Below are 18,482 nucleotides of genomic sequence, written 5' to 3'. Positions count from 1 at the left end.
TCCAGTGAATGAGTCCATTTGAAGGTTTGACCCGACACACCCACGTCCCCTCTGTGGGCACCACAGTGCCGGGAAGCCTCTTTGGACATTGTCCATGATTTAATATAAATACAGTAGCATTGACTTCAATCTCGCGTGACATATTTACGCTATCATTGAATGCACTTTGTTGAAGCCGCCTGCTCTCTGCCTGTTCATGTAGATCAGGGTGAACTAACGAGAGCCTTGACTTAAGTGCTCTTTTCATGAGCAGTTCAGCAGGTGGTATCCCTGTGAGTGGTCTTGTGCGGTAGCTAAGCAGAACTCGGGATAGGCGAGTTTCCACTGAGCCTTCAGGTACGTTCTTCAAGCCTTGCTTGATGGTTTGCACTGCTCTCTCTGCCTGACAATTGGACAATGGTTTGAACGTGGCAGATGTGACATGTTTGATCTCCTTACGGTTCATGAATTCGTTGAACTCAGCACTAGTAATACACGGCCCGTTATCGCTCAGCAGGACATCGGGTAAGTCGTGTGTGGCAAACATGGCGAGCAGGATTTCAGTTGCAGCAGTGGACGTGCAAGCCGACATTATCGATCCTTCAATCCACTTGGGGTACGCGTCTACAAGCATAAGCAATATTTTACCCAAGAACAGGCCTGCATAGTCGACGTATACCCTAGCCCACGGTTTGGAGGGCCACAGCCGTAAACTTAGCGGCTCTCCCTGGGTACATTGCTGAACTGCGAGCATGTATCAAATCTGGGAATGCAGAACTCTAAGTCTGAATCGATGCCGGGCCACCATAGATGGGATCTGGCTATCGCTTTCATCATTAGGATGCCTGGGTGTGCACTGTGGAACTCGTTGATTAAGGTGTCTCTGCCCCTCTTGTGCACCACTACTCGATTCCCCCACAGAAGGCAGTCTGCATGTGTAGATATTTCATCTTTGCGCCGCTGGAACGGCTTTATCTCTTCCTGCATTTCCACTGCGACACTGGACTAGCTCCCGTGAAGCAGACAGCTTTACACTGGAAATAATAAGATGTCCTGGCTTGACAAGGTTTTGGTCTGGCGGGCAATGACGGGTGATTGCTCACTCTCAACTGCTTCCATCACCTTAGCTGGATCTGCGGGCTGCGCCATTTCCACCCCCGTGGCGTGCAATGGCATCCTACTGAGAGCATCGGCGGCTTTTCTTTGCCTGGCCTGTGGTGAATGGCCTAGTTGTATGCGGACAAGATGAGCACCCATCTCTGGATGCGGGCCAATGCGTTGGTATTTATCCCTTTACTATCAGAAAACAGTGATAAAAGTGCCTTATGATCCGTTTCCAATTCGAATTTTAGCCCTACCACGTATAGATGCATTTGATTGACCCCATGGACACACGCTAACGCTTCTTTTTCAATCAAGCTGCAGGCTGTCTCGGCCTTAGACAGATCCTGGATGCAGAAGCAACCAGTTTCAGGTTCCCGAAGTCATTAGTTTGTTACAATACACACCCGACGCCATATGACGACGTATCACATGCCAGTGCCAAACGCTTACATGGATCATACAACACAAGCAATTTGTTTCAGCATAACAATTTTCTCGCTTATACAACGGCATTTTCTTGGCTCTTGCCGCAAACCTATTCGCATCCTTTTCTTGGAAAGACATGTAGTGGTTCTAGCAGGGTGTTCCTTCCCGGTATGAAGTTACCAAAGTAGTTCAAGCGTCCCAGAAACGACCGCAGCTCCGTCACGTTCTGTGGCATGCGTGCCTTATCGAGTGCTTCAGTTTTCAAGTTGGTGGGCCTGATGCCATCTACCGCAATCCTCCTTCCCATGAACTCCACTTCAGGCGCCATGAAAACGCACTTCGAGCATTTTAACGTGAGCCCCACGCGTTTGAGTCAACTACGAACGTACTCCATGTTCTGCAGCTGGTTGGCTGAGTTCCGACCTGTGAACAAGGTGTCGTCCTGGAAGACCACGGTGTGTGGGACCGACTTCAGTAAACATTACATTTTTCTCTAGAATATCGCCACCGCTGATCGAATTACAAACGGGCATCTGGTATAAAGAAAAATACCTTTGTCCTTGTCGATGCTGGTGAGGGCATTCGATGATTCCTCCAATTCCTGCGTCGTGTCGGCTGAACTCAGATCCAGCTTCGTGAACGTCTTTCTTCCTACCAGCATTTCAAAAAGGTTGTCAGACTTTCAGAGTGGGTATTGGTCCTGCAGGGAAAAACGTTTGATTATTAATTTGTAATCGCCGACAATTGTGACGGTGCCATCTTCCTTGAGAACTTGGACAGTAGGACTGGCCCACTCGCTTAACTCGATCGGTGAAATGCAGCCGCTCCAGCTCGATCTCTGCCCTTTCTCTCATCATGTACGGTACGGTTCTCGCCTTGTGATGGATGGGTCGCGCATACAGAATTAGGTGGATCTACACTTTTGCTCCTTGGAATTTGCCGATGTCTGGTTCGAACAGCGAAGGAAATTTGTTTAAGACTGGGCAGGACCGGATCCAATATCCTCGGGGGAGTGTTTGCCAGTGCTGTTGGGGAGGAGTTACACTAATATGACAGGGGCATGGGAACCTCTGCAGCGAGACAGAGGGAAGTAGAATGGGGGAAGAAGCAAAAGAGAGAAAGAGGAAAAGTAAAATGGAGGGCAGAGAAACCTAAGGCAAAAAGCAAAAAGGGCCACATTACAGCAAAATTCTAAAGGGGAAAAGTGTGTTTGAAAGACAAGCCTGAAGGCTCTGCGCCTCAATGCAAGGAGTATTCGGAATAAGGTGGACGAATTAACTGCACAGATAACAGTTAACGGGTATGATGTAATTGGTATCACGGAGACTTGGCTCCAGGGTGACTAAGGCTAGGAACTCAACATCCAGGGGTATTCAACATTTCGGAAGGATAGACAGAAAGGAAAAGGTGGCGGGGTGGCATTGCTGGCTAAAGAGGAAATTAATGCAATAGTAAGAAAGGACATTAGCTTGGATGCTGTGGAATCATTATGGTGGAGCTGCAGAATACCAAGGGGCAGAAAACGCTAGTGGGAGCTGTGTACAGACCACCAAACAGTAGTAGTAAGGTTGGGGACAGCTAAAAACAAAAAATAAGGGATGCATGCAATAAAGGTACAGCAGTTATCATGGGTGACTTTAATCTACATATTGATTGGGCTAACCAAACTGGTAGCAATGCGGTGGAGAAGGATTTCCCGGAGGGTATTAAGGATGGTTTTCTCGACCAATATGTCGAGAAACCAACCAGTGAGCTGGCCATCCAAGACTGGGTGATGTGTAATGAAAAAGGACTAATTCGCAATCTTGTTGTGCAAGACCACTTGGGGAAGAGTGACCATAACATGGTAGAGTTCTTTATTAGGATGGAGAGTGAAACAGTTAATTCAGAAACTAGGGTCCTGAACTTAAGGAAAGGTAACTTCGGTGGTTGGAGGCGTGAATTGGATCGAGTAGACTGGCAAATTATACTTAAAGGGTTGACGGTGGATAGGCAATGGCAACCATTTGAAGATCACATGTTTGAACTTCAGCAATTGTACATCCCTGTCTGGAGTAAAAATAAAACGGGGAAGCTGGCTCAATCGTGGCTAACAAGGGAAATTAAGGATAGTATTAAATACAAGGAAGAGGCATATAAATTGGTCAGAAATAGCAGCAAACCTGAGGACTGGGAGAAATTTAGAATTCAGCAGAGGAGGACAAAGGGTTTAATTAAGAGGGGGGAAATAGAGTACGAAAAGAAGCTTGTCGGGCACATAAAAACTGACTGCAAAAGCTTCCACAGATATGTGAAGAGAAAAAGATTCGTGAAGACAAATGTAGTAGCCTTGTAGTCGGATTCAGGTGAATTTATAAAGGGGAACAAAGAAATAGCAGACCAATTGAACAAATACGTTGGTTCTGTCTTCACGAAGGAAGACACAAATAAACTTCCGAAAGTATTAGGGGACCGAGAGTCTAGTGAGAAGGAGGAACTGAAGGATATCATTATTTGGCGGTAAATTGTGATGGCGAAATTGATGGGATTGAAGTCCGATAAATCCCCGAGGCCTGATAGTCTACATCCTAGAGTCCTTAAGGAAGTGGCCCTTGAAATTGTAGATTCATTGGTGATCATTTTCCAACAGGCTATCGACTCGGGATCAGTTCCTATGGACTAGAGGGTAGCTAATGTAACACCACTATTCAAAAAGGGAGCGAGAGAGAAAGCGGGTAATTATAGACCGGTTAGCTCAACATCAAGTGTGGGAAAAATGTTGAAATCAATTATTAAGAATGAAATAGCAGCGCATTTGGTAAGCAGTGACAGCATCGGTCCAAGTCAGCATGGATTCATGAAGGGGAAATCATGCTTGAGAAATCTTCTGGAATTTTTGAGGATGTAACCAGTAGAGTGGACAAGGACGAACCAGTGGATGTGTTGTATTTGGACTTTCAAAAGGCTTTCGACAAGGTCCCACACAAGAGATTGCTGTGCAAAATCAAAGCAGATGGCATTGGGGCTAATATATTAACGTGGATAGAGAACTGGTTAGCAGACAGGAAGCAGAGATTCAAGATAAACGGGTCCTTTTCAGAATGGCAGGCAGTGACTAGTGGAGTACCACAGGCCTCAGTGCTGGGACCCCAGCTCTTTACAATATACATCAATGATTTGGATGAAGGAATTGAGTGTAATATCTCCAAGCTTACAGATGACACTAAACTGGGTGGCGGTGTGAGCTGCGAAGGGGACGCTAAGAGGCTGCAGGGTGACTTAGACAGGTTAGGTTTCTGGGCAAATGCATGGCAGATGCAGTATCATGTGGATAAATGTGAGGTTATATACTCTGCAGGCAAAATCGCGAATACAGAATATTATCTGAATGATGGCAGATTAGGAAAAGGGGAGGTGCAACGAGATCTGAGTCTCATAGTTCATCAGTCATTGAAAGTTGGCATACAGGTGCAGCAGGCGGCAAAGAAGGCAAATGATATGTTGGCCTTCATAGCTAGGGGATTTGAGTATAGGAACAGGGAGGTCTTACTGCAGTTGTACAGGGCATTGGTGAGGCCTCACCTGGAATATTGTGTTCGATTTTGATCTGCTAATCTGAGGAAGGACGTTCTTGCTATTGAGGGAGTGTAGCGAAAGTTCACCATACTGATTCCCGGGATGGCTGGACTGACATTTGAGGAGAGACTGGATCAACTAGGCCTTTATACGTTGGAGTTTAGAAGGATGAGAGGGAGTCTCATAGAAATATACAAGATTCTGACGGAACGGGACAGGTTAGATGCGGATAAATTGTTCCTGATGTTGGGGAAGTCCAGAACGAGGCGACACAGTCTGAGGATAAGGGGTAGGCCATTTAGAACTGAGATGAGGAGAACCTTCTTCACTCAGAGAGTTGTTAAACTGTGGAATTCCCTGCCGCAGAGAGTTGTTGATGCCAGTTCATTGGATATATTCAAAAGGGGGTTAGATGTGGCCCTTACGGCTAAAGGGCTCAAAGGATATTGAGAGAAAGCAGGAAAGGGATACTGAGGGAATGTTCAGCCATGATCTTATCGAATGGTGATGCGGGCTCAAAGGGCCGAATTGCCTACTCCTGCACCTATTTTCTATGTCCCCGTGTCCCCATTTGCGCATGTCCCCATGTCCTCCTGTCCCCATGTCCCCACATTGTCCCCATGTCCCCATGTCCTCATGTCCCCATGTCCCCATGTCGCCGTGTCCCGCTGTCCCCATGTCCCCATGTCCCCATGTCTCCGTGACCCCGTGTCCCCATGTCCCCATGTCCCCGTGACCCCGCATCCCCATATGTCCCTATGTCACCAGGGTGTCCTCATATCACAAGGTCCCCACAGAGTCCCCATGTCCCCATGTCCCCCTGTCCCCCTGACCCCATGTCCCCAAGACCCATATCCCTGTGTCCCCATGTTTCCATATCCCTGTGTTTCCATGTCCCCATGTCTCCATATCTATGTGTTCCCGTGTCCCCATATCTCTGTGTCCCCATGTCCCCATGTCCCCATATCTATGTGTTCCCGTGTCCCCATATCTCTGTGTCCCCATGTCCCCATGTCTGCGTATCCCTGTGTCCCCGTGTCCCCATATCCCTGTGTTCCCGTGTCCCCATATCCCTCTGTCCCCATGTTTCCATATCCCTTTGTCTCCATGTCCCCATGTCCCCATATCCCTGTGTTCCCGTGTCCCCATATCCCTCTGTCCCCATGTTTCCATATCCCTTTGTCTCCATGTCCCCATGTCCCCATATCCCTCTGTCCCCATGTTTCCATATCCCTTTGTCCCCATGTCTCCATGTCACCATATTCCCATGTCCCCATGTCCCCATGTCCCCATGTCCCCATGTCCCCGTGTCCCCATGTCTCCATTTTTCCGTGTCACCGTGTCCCCATGTCTCCATGTCCCCGTGTCCCCGTGTCCCCATATCCCCATGTCCCCGTGACCCCATGTCCCCGTGTCACCGTGTCCTCGTGTCCACGTGTCCCCATATCCCCATGTCCCCGTGTCCTCATGTACCTGTGTCCCCATGTCCCCATGTCCCCGTGTCCCCATGTTCCATGTCCCCGTGTCTACATGTTCCCATGTCCCCATGACCCCATGTATCCATGTCCCCGTGTCCCCGTGTCCCCGTATCCCCGTGTCACCATATCCCCATGTCCCCATATCCGCATGTCGCCATATCCCCATGTCCCCATATCTCCATGTCCCCATATCCCCATGTCCCCATATCCTCATGTCCCCATATCCCCATGTCCCCGTGTCCCCGTGTCCCCATATCCCCATGTCCCCATATTCCCATGTCCTATTATCCCTATGTCCCCATATCCCCATGTCCCCATATCCCTGTGTTCCTCTGTCCCCATGTCTCCATATCCCCATGTCCACTTATACCCATGTCCCCACATCCCTGTGTTCCTCTGTCACCATGTCTCCATATACCTGTGTTCCTCTGTCCCCATGTCTCCATATCCCTGTGTCCCCATATCCCCGTGTCCCCATGTCCCCATATCCCTGTGTTCCTCTGTCCCCATGTCTCCATATCCCCGTGTCGCCATTTCCCCATATCCCTTTTTCCCATGTCCACATATTCCTGTGTCCCAATATCCCCCTGTCCCCATATCCTCGTGTCCCCATATCCCTGTATCCCCAAGTCCCCATGTCCCCATATCCCCGTGTCCCCATATCCCCGTGTCCCCAAGTCCCCATGTCCCCAAGTCCCCATGTCCCCAAGTCCCCATGGCCCCATTTGCCCATGTCCACATATCCCCGTGTCCCCAAGCCGCCATGTCCCCAAGTCCACATGTCCCCATGTCCCCATATGCCCATTTTCCCATGTCCCCATATCCCCATGTCCCCATGTCCACATGTCCCCATATCCCCATATTCCCATTTGCCCATGTCCCCATGTCCCCATGTCCCAAAATCCCCATTTGCCCATGTTCCCATGTCCCCATGTCCCCATATCCCCATGTCCCCATATCCCCATTTGCCAATGTCCCCATATCCTAATGTCCCCATATCCCCATGTGCCTATGTTCCCATGTCCCCATATCCCCATGTCCACATATCCCCATGTCCCCATGTCCCCATATCCCCATGTCCCCAAATCCCCATGTCCCCATGTCCCCATGTCCCCATGTCTCCATGTCCCCATTACCTCATATCCCCATATCCCCATTTGCCCATGTCCCCATATCCCAATATACCCATATCCCCATGTCCCCATATCCCCATATCCCTATATCCCCATATCCCCTTGTCCCCATGTCCCCATGTCCCCATTTCACTAATTCCCCATATCCCCATATCCCCATATCCCCATATCCCGATGTCCCCATGTCCCCATTTCCCCATGTCCTCATATCCCTATGTCCCCATATCCCCATATCCCCATATCCCCATATCCCGATGTCCCAATGCCCCCATGTCCCCATGTCCTCATATCCCCATGTCCCCATGTCCCCATGTCCCCATGTCCCCATATCCCCATGTCCCCATATCTCCATTTGCCAATATCCCCATATCCCCATGTTCGCATGTCCCCATATCCCCATGTCCCCATGTCCCCATATCCCCATGTCCCCATATCCCCATGTCCCCATATCCCCATATTCGCATGTCCCCATATCCCCATGTCCCCATGTCCCGAAGCCCCCATGTCCCCATGTCCCCATGTCCCCAAATCCCCATATCCCCATATCCCCATATCCCCATATCCCGATGTCCCCATGTCCCCATCTCCCCATGTCCACATATCCCCATGTTACAATGTCCCCATTTCCCCATGTCCACTTATCCCCATGTCCTCATACCCCCATTTGCCAATGTCCCCATATCCCAATGTCCCCATATCCACATGTGCCTATGTTCCCATGTCCCCATGTTCCCATGCCCCCATGTCCCCATGTCACAATGACCCCATGGTCCCATTTCACCATGTCCCCATATCCCCATTTCCCCATGTCCCCATGTCCCCATGTCCCCATGTCCCCATGTTCCCATGTCCCCATGTGCCCATGTCCCCATGTCCCCATATCCCCATGTCCCCATGTCCCCATGTCCCCATATCCCCATGTCCCCATGTAACCATGTTCCCATGTCCCCATGTCCCCATATCACATTGTCCCCATGTCCCCATATCCCCATGTCCCCATGTCCCCATTTCCCCATGTCCCCATGTCCCCATATCCTCAGGTCCCCTTGTCCCCATGCAACCATGTCACCATGTACCCATGTCCCCATGTCCACATTTGCCCAATTTCCCATTTGTCCATGTCCCCATTTGCCCATATCTCCATGACCCCATATCACCATGTCCCCATATCCTCATGTCCCCATGTCCCCATTTGCACATGTTCACATTTGCACATATCCCTATTTGCCCATGTCCCCATTTGCCCATATCTCCATATCCCCATGTCCCCATGTCACCATGTCCCCATGTCCCCATATCCCCATATCCACATGTCCCCATGTCCCCATGTCCACATGTCCACATGTCCCCATTTGCCCATGTCCCCATTTGTCCAGATCGCCATGTCCCGAAATACCCATATCCCCATGTCCCCATATCCGCATATCCCCATGTCCCCATATCCCCATATCCCCATGTCCCCATGTTCCCATGTCCCCATATCCCCATATCCCCATGTCCCCATGTACCCATGTCTCCATATCCCCATATCCACATGTCCCCATGTCCCAATAAGCCCATGTCCCCATGCACCCATGTCCACATGTCCCCATGTCCCCATATCCCCATATCCCCATGTCCCAATGTCCCCATGTCCCCATGTCCCCATGTCCCCATGTCCCCATATCCCCATGTCCACATATCCCCATGTCCCCATATCCCCATATCCCCATATCCAAATGTCCCCATATCCCCATGTCCCCATATCCCCATATCCCCATATCCCCATGTCCCCATGTCCCCATGTCCCCATGTCCCCATATCCCCATATCCCCATGTCCCCATATCCCCATATCCCCATGTCCCCATGTCCCCATGTCCCCATGTCTCCATATCCCCATGTCCCCATGTCCCCATAAACCCATGTCCCCATGCCCCCATGTCCCCATGTCCCCATGTCCACATATCCCCATGTCCCCATGTCCCAATGTCCCAATGTCCACCTGTCCCCATGTCCCCATGTCCCCATATCCCCATGTCCACATATCCCCATGTCCCCATATCCCCATATCCCCATATCCACATATCCCCATGTGTCCATGCCCCCATATCCAAATATCCCCATATCCCCATGTCCCCATATCCCCATATCCCCATATCCCCATATCCCCATATCCCCATATCCCGATGTCCCCATGTCCCCATGTCCCCATATCCCCATTTCCCCATGTCCCCATGTCCCCATGTCCCCATGTCCTCATGTCCCCATGCTCCCATGTCCCCATGTGCCCATGTCCCCATGTCCCCATATCCCCATGTCCCCATGTCCCCATATCCCCATGTCCCCATGTAACCATGTTCCCATGTCCCCATGTCCCCATATCACCTTGTCCCCATGTCCCCATATCCCCATGTCCCCATGTCCCCATGTCCCCATTTGCCCAATTTCCCATTTGTCCATGTCCCCATTTGGCCATATCTCCATGACCCCATATCACCATGTCCCCATGTCCCCATGTCCCCATGTTCCCATGTCCTCTTGTGCCCATGTCCCCATGTCCCCATGTCCCCATATCACCTTGTCCCCATGTCCCCATATCCTCATGTCCCCATGTCCCCAGGTCCCCATATCCCCATGTCCCCATATCCCCAGGTCCCCATATCCCCAGGTCCCCATGTCCCCATGCAACCATGTCACCATGTACCCATGTCCCCATGTCCCCATTTGCCCAATTTCCCATTTGTCCATGTCCCCATTTGCCCATATCTCCATGACCCCATATCACCATGTCCCCATGTCCCCATGTCCCCATTTGCACATGTTCACATTTGCACATATCCCTATTTGCCCATGTCCCCATTTGCCCATATCCCCATATGCCCATGTCCCCATGTCACCATGTCCCCATGTCCCCATATCCCCATATCCACATGTCCCCATGTCCCCATGTCCACATGTCCACATGTCCCCATTTGCCCATGTCCCCATTTGTCCATATCCCCATGTCCCTATATACCCATATCCCCATATCCCCATATCCGCATATCCCCATGTCCCCATATCCCCATGTCCCCATATACCCATATCCCCATATCGCCATATCCCCATATCCCCATGTCCCCATATCCCCATATCCCCATGTCCCCATGTTCCCATGTCCCCATATCCCCATATCCCCATGTCCCCATGTCCCCATGTCCCCATGTCCCCATAAGCCCATGTCCCCATGCCCCCATGTCCCCATGTCCCCATGTCCCCATATCCCCATATCCTCATGTCCCAATGTCCCCATGACCCCATGTCCCCATGTCCCCATGTCCCCATATCCCCATGTCCACATATCCCCATGTCCCCATATCCCCATATCCCTATATCCAAATGTCCCCATATACCCATGTCCCCATATCCCCATATCCCCATATCCCCATGTCCCCATGTCCCCATATCTTCATATCCCCATATCCCCATATCCCCATGTCCCCATATCCCCATATCCCCATATCCCCATATCCCCATGTCCCCATGTCTCCATATCCCCATGTCCCCATGTCCCCATGTCCCCATAAACCCATGTCCTCATGTCCCCATGCCCCCATGTCCCCATGTCCCCATGTCCCCATATCCCCATGTCCCAATGACCCAATGTCCACCTGTCCCCATGTCCCCATGTACCCATCTCCCCATGTCCACATATACCCATGTCCCCATATCCCCATATCCCCATATCCACATATCCCCATGTGTCCATGCCCCCATATCCACATATCCCCATATCCCCATGTCCGCATGTCCCCATATCCCCATATCCCCATATCCACATATCCCGATGTCCCCATGTCCCCATGTCCCCATGTCCTCATATCCCCATGTCCCCATGTCCCCATATCCCCATGTTCGCATGTCCCTATATCCCCATGTCCCCATGTCCCCATGTCCCCATGTCCCCATGTTCCCATGTCCCCATGTCCCCATGTCCCCATGCCCCCATGTCCCCATGTCACAATGACCCCATGTTCCCATGTCACCATGTCCCCATATCCCCATTTCCCCATGTCCCCATGTCTTCATGTCCCCATGTTCCCATGTCCCCATATGCCCATGTCCCCATGTCCCCATATCCCCATGTCCCCATGTCCCCATGTCCCCATATCCCCATGTCCCCATGTAACCATGTTCCCATGTCCCCATGTCCCCATATCACCTTGTCCCCATGTCCCCATATCCCCATGTCCCCATGTCCCCATGTCCCCATATCCCCATGTCCCCATATCCCCAGGTCCCCATGTCCCCATGCAACCATGTCACCATGTACCCATGTCCCCATGTCCCCATTTGCCCAATTTCCCATTTGTCCATGTCCCCATTTGCCCATATCTCCATGACCCCATATCACCATGTCCCCATGTCCCCATGTCCCCATGTCCCCATTTGCACATGTTCACATTTGCACATATCCCTATTTGCCCATGTCCCCATTTGCCCATATCCCCATATCCCCATGTCCCCATGTCACCATGTCCCCATGTCCCCATATCCCCATATCCACATGTCTCCATGTCCCCATGTCCACATGTCCACATGTCCCCATTTGCCCATGTCCCCATTTGTCCATATCCCCATGTCCCTATATACCCATATCCCCATATCCGCAAATCCCCATGTCCCTGTATCCCCATGTCTCCATATCCCCATATCCCCATATCCACATATCCCGATGTCCCCATGTCCCCATGTCCCCATGTTCGCATGTCCCTATATCCCCATGTCCCCATGTCCCCATGTCCCCATGTCCCCATGTTCCCATGTCCCCATGTCCCCATGTCCCCATGCCCCCATGTCCCCATGTCACAATGACCCCATGTTCCCATGTCACCATGTCCCCATATCCCCATTTCCCCATGTCCCCATGTCTTCATGTCCCCATGTTCCCATGTCCCCATGTGCCCATGTCCCCATGTCCCCATATCCCCATGTCCCCATGTCCCCATGTCCCCATATCCCCATGTCCCCATGTAACCATGTTCCCATGTCCCCATGTCCACATATCACCTTGTCCCCATGTCCCCATATCCCCATGTCCCCATGTCCCCATGTCCCCATATCCCCATGTCCCCATATCCCCAGGTCCCCATGTCCCCATGCAACCATGTCACCATGTACCCATGTCCCCATGTCCCCATTTGCCCAATTTCCCATTTGTCCATGTCCCCATTTGCCCATATCTCCATGACCCCATATCACCATGTCCCCATGTCCCCATGTCCCCATGTCCCCATTTGCACATGTTCATATTTGCACATATCCCTATTTGCCCATGTCCCCATTTGCCCATATCCCCATATCCGCATGTCCCCATGTCACCATGTCCCCATGTCCCCATATCCCCATATCCACATGTCTCCATGTCCCCATGTCCACATGTCCACATGTCCCCATTTGCCCATGTCCCCATTTGTCCATATCCCCATGTCCCTATATACACATATCCCCATATCCCCAGATCCGCAAATCCCCATGTCCCTGTATCCCCATGTCTCCATATCCCCATATCCCCATGTCCCCATGTCCCCATAAGCCCATGTCCCCATGCCCCCATGTCTCCATGTCCCCATGTCCACATGTCCCCATGTCCCCATATCCCCATATCCACATGTCTCCATGTCCCCATGTCCACATGTCCACATGTCCCCATTTGCCCATGTCCCCATTTGTCCATATCCCCATGTCCCTATATACCCATATCCCCATATCCCCATATCCGCATATCCACATGTCCCTGTATCCCCATGTCTCCATATCCCCATATCCCCATGTCCCCATGTCCCCATAAGCCCATGTCCCCATGCCCCCATGTCCCCATGTCCCCATGTCCCCATGTCCCCATGTTCCCATGTCCCCATGTCCCCATGTCCCCATGCCCCCATGTCCCCATGTCACAATGACCCCATGTTCCCATGTCACCATGTCCCCATATCCCCATTTCCCCATGTCCCCATGTCTTCATGTCCCCATGTTCCCATGTCCCCATGTGCCCATGTCCCCATGTCCCCATATCCCCATGTCCCCATGTCCCCATGTCCCCATATCCCCATGTCCCCATGTAACCATGTTCCCATGTCCCCATGTCCACATATCACCTTGTCCCCATGTCCCCATATCCCCATGTCCCCATGTCCCCATGTCCCCATATCCCCATGTCCCCATATCCCCAGGTCCCCATGTCCCAATGCAACCATGTCACCATGTACCCATGTCCCCATGTCCCCATTTGCCCAATTTCCCATTTGTCCATGTCCCCATTTGCCCATATCTCCATGACCCCATATCACCATGTCCCCATGTCCCCATGTCCCCATGTCCCCATTTGCACATGTTCATATTTGCACATATCCCTATTTGCCCATGTCCCCATTTGCCCATATCCCCATATCCCCATGTCCCCATGTCACCATGTCCCCATGTCGCCATATCCCCATATCCACATGTCTCCATGTCCCCATGTCCACATGTCCACATGTCCCCATTTGCCCATGTCCCCATTTGTCCATATCCCCATGTCCCTATATACACATATCCCCATATCCCCAGATCCGCAAATCCCCATGTCCCTGTATCCCCATGTCTCCATATCCCCATATCCCCATGTCCCCATGTCCCCATAAGCCCATGTCCCCATGCCCCCATGTCCCCATGTCCCCATGTCCACATGTCCCCATGTCCCCATATCCCCATATCCACATGTCTCCATGTCCCCATGTCCACATGTCCACATGTCCCCATTTGCCCATGTCCCCATTTGTCCATATCCCCATGTCCCTATATACCCATATCCCCATATCCCCATATCCGCATATCCACATGTCCCTGTATCCCCATGTCTCCATATCCCCATATCCCCATGTCCCCATGTCCCCATAAGCCCATGTCCCCATGCCCCCATGTCCCCATGTCCCCATGTCCCCATATCCCCATATCCCCATGTCCCAATGTCCCCATGTCCCCATGTCCCCATGTCCCCATGTCCCCATATCCCCATGTCCACATATCCCCATGTCCCCATATCCCCATACCCCCATATCCAAATGTCCCCATATTCCCATGTCCCCATATCCCCATATCCCCATATCCCCATGTCCCCATGTCCCCATATCTTCATATCCCCATATCCCCATATCCCCATGTCCCCATATCCCCATATCCCCATGTCCCCATGTCCCCATATCTCAATATCCCCATATCCCCATATCCCGATGTCCCCATGTCCCCATGTTCCCATGTCCTCATATCCCATGTCCCCATGTTCCCATGTCCCCATGTCCCCATGTCCCCATGTTCCCATGTCCCCATGTCCCCATGTCCCCATGCCCCCATGTCCCCATGTCACAATGACCCCATGTTCCCATGTCACCATGTCCCCATATCCCCATTTCCCCATGTCCCCATGTCCCCATGTCCCCATGTCCCCATGTTCCCATGTCCCCATGTGCCCATGTCCCCATGTCCCCATATCCCCATGTCCCCATGTCCCCATATCCCCATGTCCCAATGTAACCATGTTCCCATGTCCCCATGTCCCCATATCACCTTGTCCCCATGTTCCCATATCCCCATGTCTCCATGTCCCCATGTCCCCATATCCCCATGTCCCCATATACCCAGGTCCCCATGACACCATGCAACCATGTCACCATGTACCCATGTCCCCATGTCCCCATTTGCCCAATTTCCCATTTGTCCATGTCCCCATTTGCCCATATCCCCATGACCCCATATCACCATGTCACCATGTCCCCATATCCCCATATCCCCATATCCACATGTCCCCATGTCACCATGTCGCCATATCCCCATATCCCCATATCCCCATGTCCCCATGTCCCCATGTCTCCATATCCCCATATCCCCATGTCCCCATGTCCCCATAAGCCCATGTCCCCATGCCCCCATGTCCCCATGTCCCCATGTCCCCATATCCCCATATCCCCATGTCCCCATGTCCCCATGTCCCCATGTCCCCATGTCCCCATGTCCCCATGTCCACATATCCCCATGTCCCCATATCCCCATATCCCCATATCCAAATGTCCCCATATCCCCATGTCCCCATGTCCCCTTGTCCCCATATCCCCATGTCCCCATGTCCCCATGTCCCCATGTACCCATGTCACTAATTCCCCATATCCCCATATCCCCATATCCCCATATTCCGATGTCACCATGTCCCCATGTCCTCATATCCCCATGTCCCCATTTCCCCATGTCCCCATGTCCTCATATCCCCATGTCCTCATATCCCCATGTCCCCATGTCCCCATGTTCCCATGTCCCCATATCCCCATATCCCCATGTCCCCATATCCCCATGTCCCCATATCCCTATAATCGCATGTCCCCATGTCCCGATGCCCCATGTCCCCATGTCCCCATGTCCCCAAATCTCCACATCCCCATATCCCCATATCCCCATATCCCGATGTCCCCATGTCCCCATGTCCCCATGTCCTCATATCCCCATGTCCCCATGTCCCCATGTTTCCATGTCCCCATATACCCATATCCCCATGTCGCCATAACCCAAGTCCCCATATCCCCATGTTCGAATGTCCCCATATCCCCATGTCCCCATGTCCCCATGTCCCCATGTCCCCATGTTCCCATGTCCCCATGTCCCCATATCCCCATGCCCCCATGTCCCCATGTCACAATGACCCCATGTTCCCATGTCACCATGTCCCCATATCCCCATTTCCCCATGTCCACATGTCCCCATGTCCCCATGTCCCCATGTCCCCATGTTCCCATGTCCTCTTGTGCCCATGTCCCCATGTCCCCATATCCCCATGTCCCCATGTCCCCATATCCCCATGTCCCCATGTAACCATGTTCCCATGTCCCCATGTCCCCATATCACCTTGTCCACATGTCACCATATCCCCATGTCCCCATGTCCCCATGTCCCCATATCCCCATGTCCCCATATCCCCAGGTCCCCATATCCCCAGGTCCCCATGTCCCCATGCAACCATGTCACCATGTACCCATGTCCCCATGTTCCCATTTGCCCAATTTCCCATTTGTCCATGTCCCCATTTGCCCATATCTCCATGACCCCATATCACCATGTCCCCATGTCCCCATGTCCCCATGTCCCCATTTGCACATGTTCACATTTGCACATATCCCTATTTGCCCATGTCCCCATTTGCCCATATCCCCATATCCCCATGTCCCCATGTCACCATGTCCCCATGTCCCCATATCCCTATATCCAAATGTCCGCATGTCCCCATGTCCACATGACCACCTGTCCCCATTTGCCCATGTCCCCATTTGTCCATATCCCCATGTCCCTATATACCCATATCCCCATATCCCCATATCCACATATCCCCATGTCCCCATATCCCCATGTCCCCATATACCCTTATCCCCATATCGCCATATCCCCATATCCCCATGTCCCCATATCCCCATATCCCCATGTCCCAATGTTCCCATGTCCCCATATCCCCATATCCCCATGTCCCCATGTCCCCATGTCTCCATATTCCCATATCCCCATGTCCCCATGTCCCCATAATCCCATGTCCCCATGCCCCCATGTCCCCATGTCCATATGTCCCCATATCCCCATATCCCCATGTCCCAATGTCCCCATGTCCCCATGTCCCCATGTCCCCATATCCCCATGTCCACATATACCCATGTCCCCATATCCCCATATCCCCATATCCAAATGTCCCCATATCCCCTTTTCCCATATCCGCATATCCCCATATCCCCATGTCCCCATATCTTCATATCCCCATATCCCCATATCCCCATGTCCCCATATCCCCATATCCCCATATCCCCATGTCCCCATGTCCCCATGTCTCCATATCCCCATGTCCCCATGTCCCCATAAACCCATAAACCCATGTCCCCATGCCCCCATGTCCCCATGTCCCCATGTCCCCATATCCCCATGTCTCCATGTCCCAATGTCCCAATGTCCCAATGTCCCAATGTCCACCTGTCCCCATGTCCCCATGTCCCCATATCACCATGTCCACATATCCCCATGTCCCCATATCCCCATTTCCCCATGTCCCCATGTCCCCATGTCCCCATGTCCCCATGTTCCCATGTCCCCATGTCCCCATGTCCCCATATCCCCATGTCCCCATGTCCCCATGTCCCCATATCCCCATGTCCCCATGTAACCATGTTCCCATGTCCCCATGTCCCCATATCACCTTGTCCCCATGTCCCCATATCCCCATGTCCCCATATCCCCATGTTCGCATGTCCCCATATCCCCATGTCCCCATGTCCCCATGTCCCCATGTCCCCATGTTCCCATGTCCCCATGTCCCCATATCCCCATGCCCCCATGTCCCCATGTCACAATGACCCCATGTTCCCATGTCACCATGTCCCCATATCCCCATTTCCCCATGTCCACATGTCCCCATGTCCCCATGTCCCCATGTCCCCATGTTCCCATGTCCTCTTGTGCCCATGTCCCCATGTCCCCATATCCCCATGTCCCCATGTCCCCATGTCCCCATATCCCCATGTCCCCATGTAACCAAGTTCCCATGTCCCCATGTCCCCATATCACCTTGTCCCCATGTCCCCATATCCTCATGTCCCCATGTCCCCAGGTCCCCATATCCCCATGTCCCCATATCCCCAGGTCCCCATATCCCCAGGTCCCCATGTCCCCATGCAACCATGTCACCATGTACCCATGTCCCCATGTCCCCATTTGCCCAATTTCCCATTTGTCCATGTCCCCATTTGCCCATATCTCCATGACCCCATATCACCATGTCCCCATGTC

The 18,482-nt window shown here is 52.1% G+C and overlaps 1 protein-coding gene across 1 annotated transcript in view; it reads left to right on the top strand.

Moving 5' to 3' along the window:
* Positions 1–1,835: 1,835 nt before the first annotated feature.
* The window catches only part of LOC139256011 (zinc finger protein 239-like), a 79,115-nt gene continuing 62,468 nt past the window's right edge, over positions 1,836–18,482 (top strand). The window contains exon 1 of the mRNA XM_070874079.1: positions 1,836–1,983. Coding sequence (XP_070730180.1) covers positions 1,836–1,983 — 148 coding nt within the window. The remainder of the gene's footprint in view (positions 1,984–18,482) is intronic.

This window comes from Pristiophorus japonicus, unplaced genomic scaffold (assembly GCF_044704955.1).
Source record: "Pristiophorus japonicus isolate sPriJap1 unplaced genomic scaffold, sPriJap1.hap1 HAP1_SCAFFOLD_672, whole genome shotgun sequence".
Classification (NCBI taxonomy): Eukaryota; Metazoa; Chordata; class Chondrichthyes; family Pristiophoridae; genus Pristiophorus; species Pristiophorus japonicus.
The sequence above is the reverse complement of the archived record's forward strand: the minus strand, read 5'-3'. Positions and strand labels throughout refer to the sequence as shown.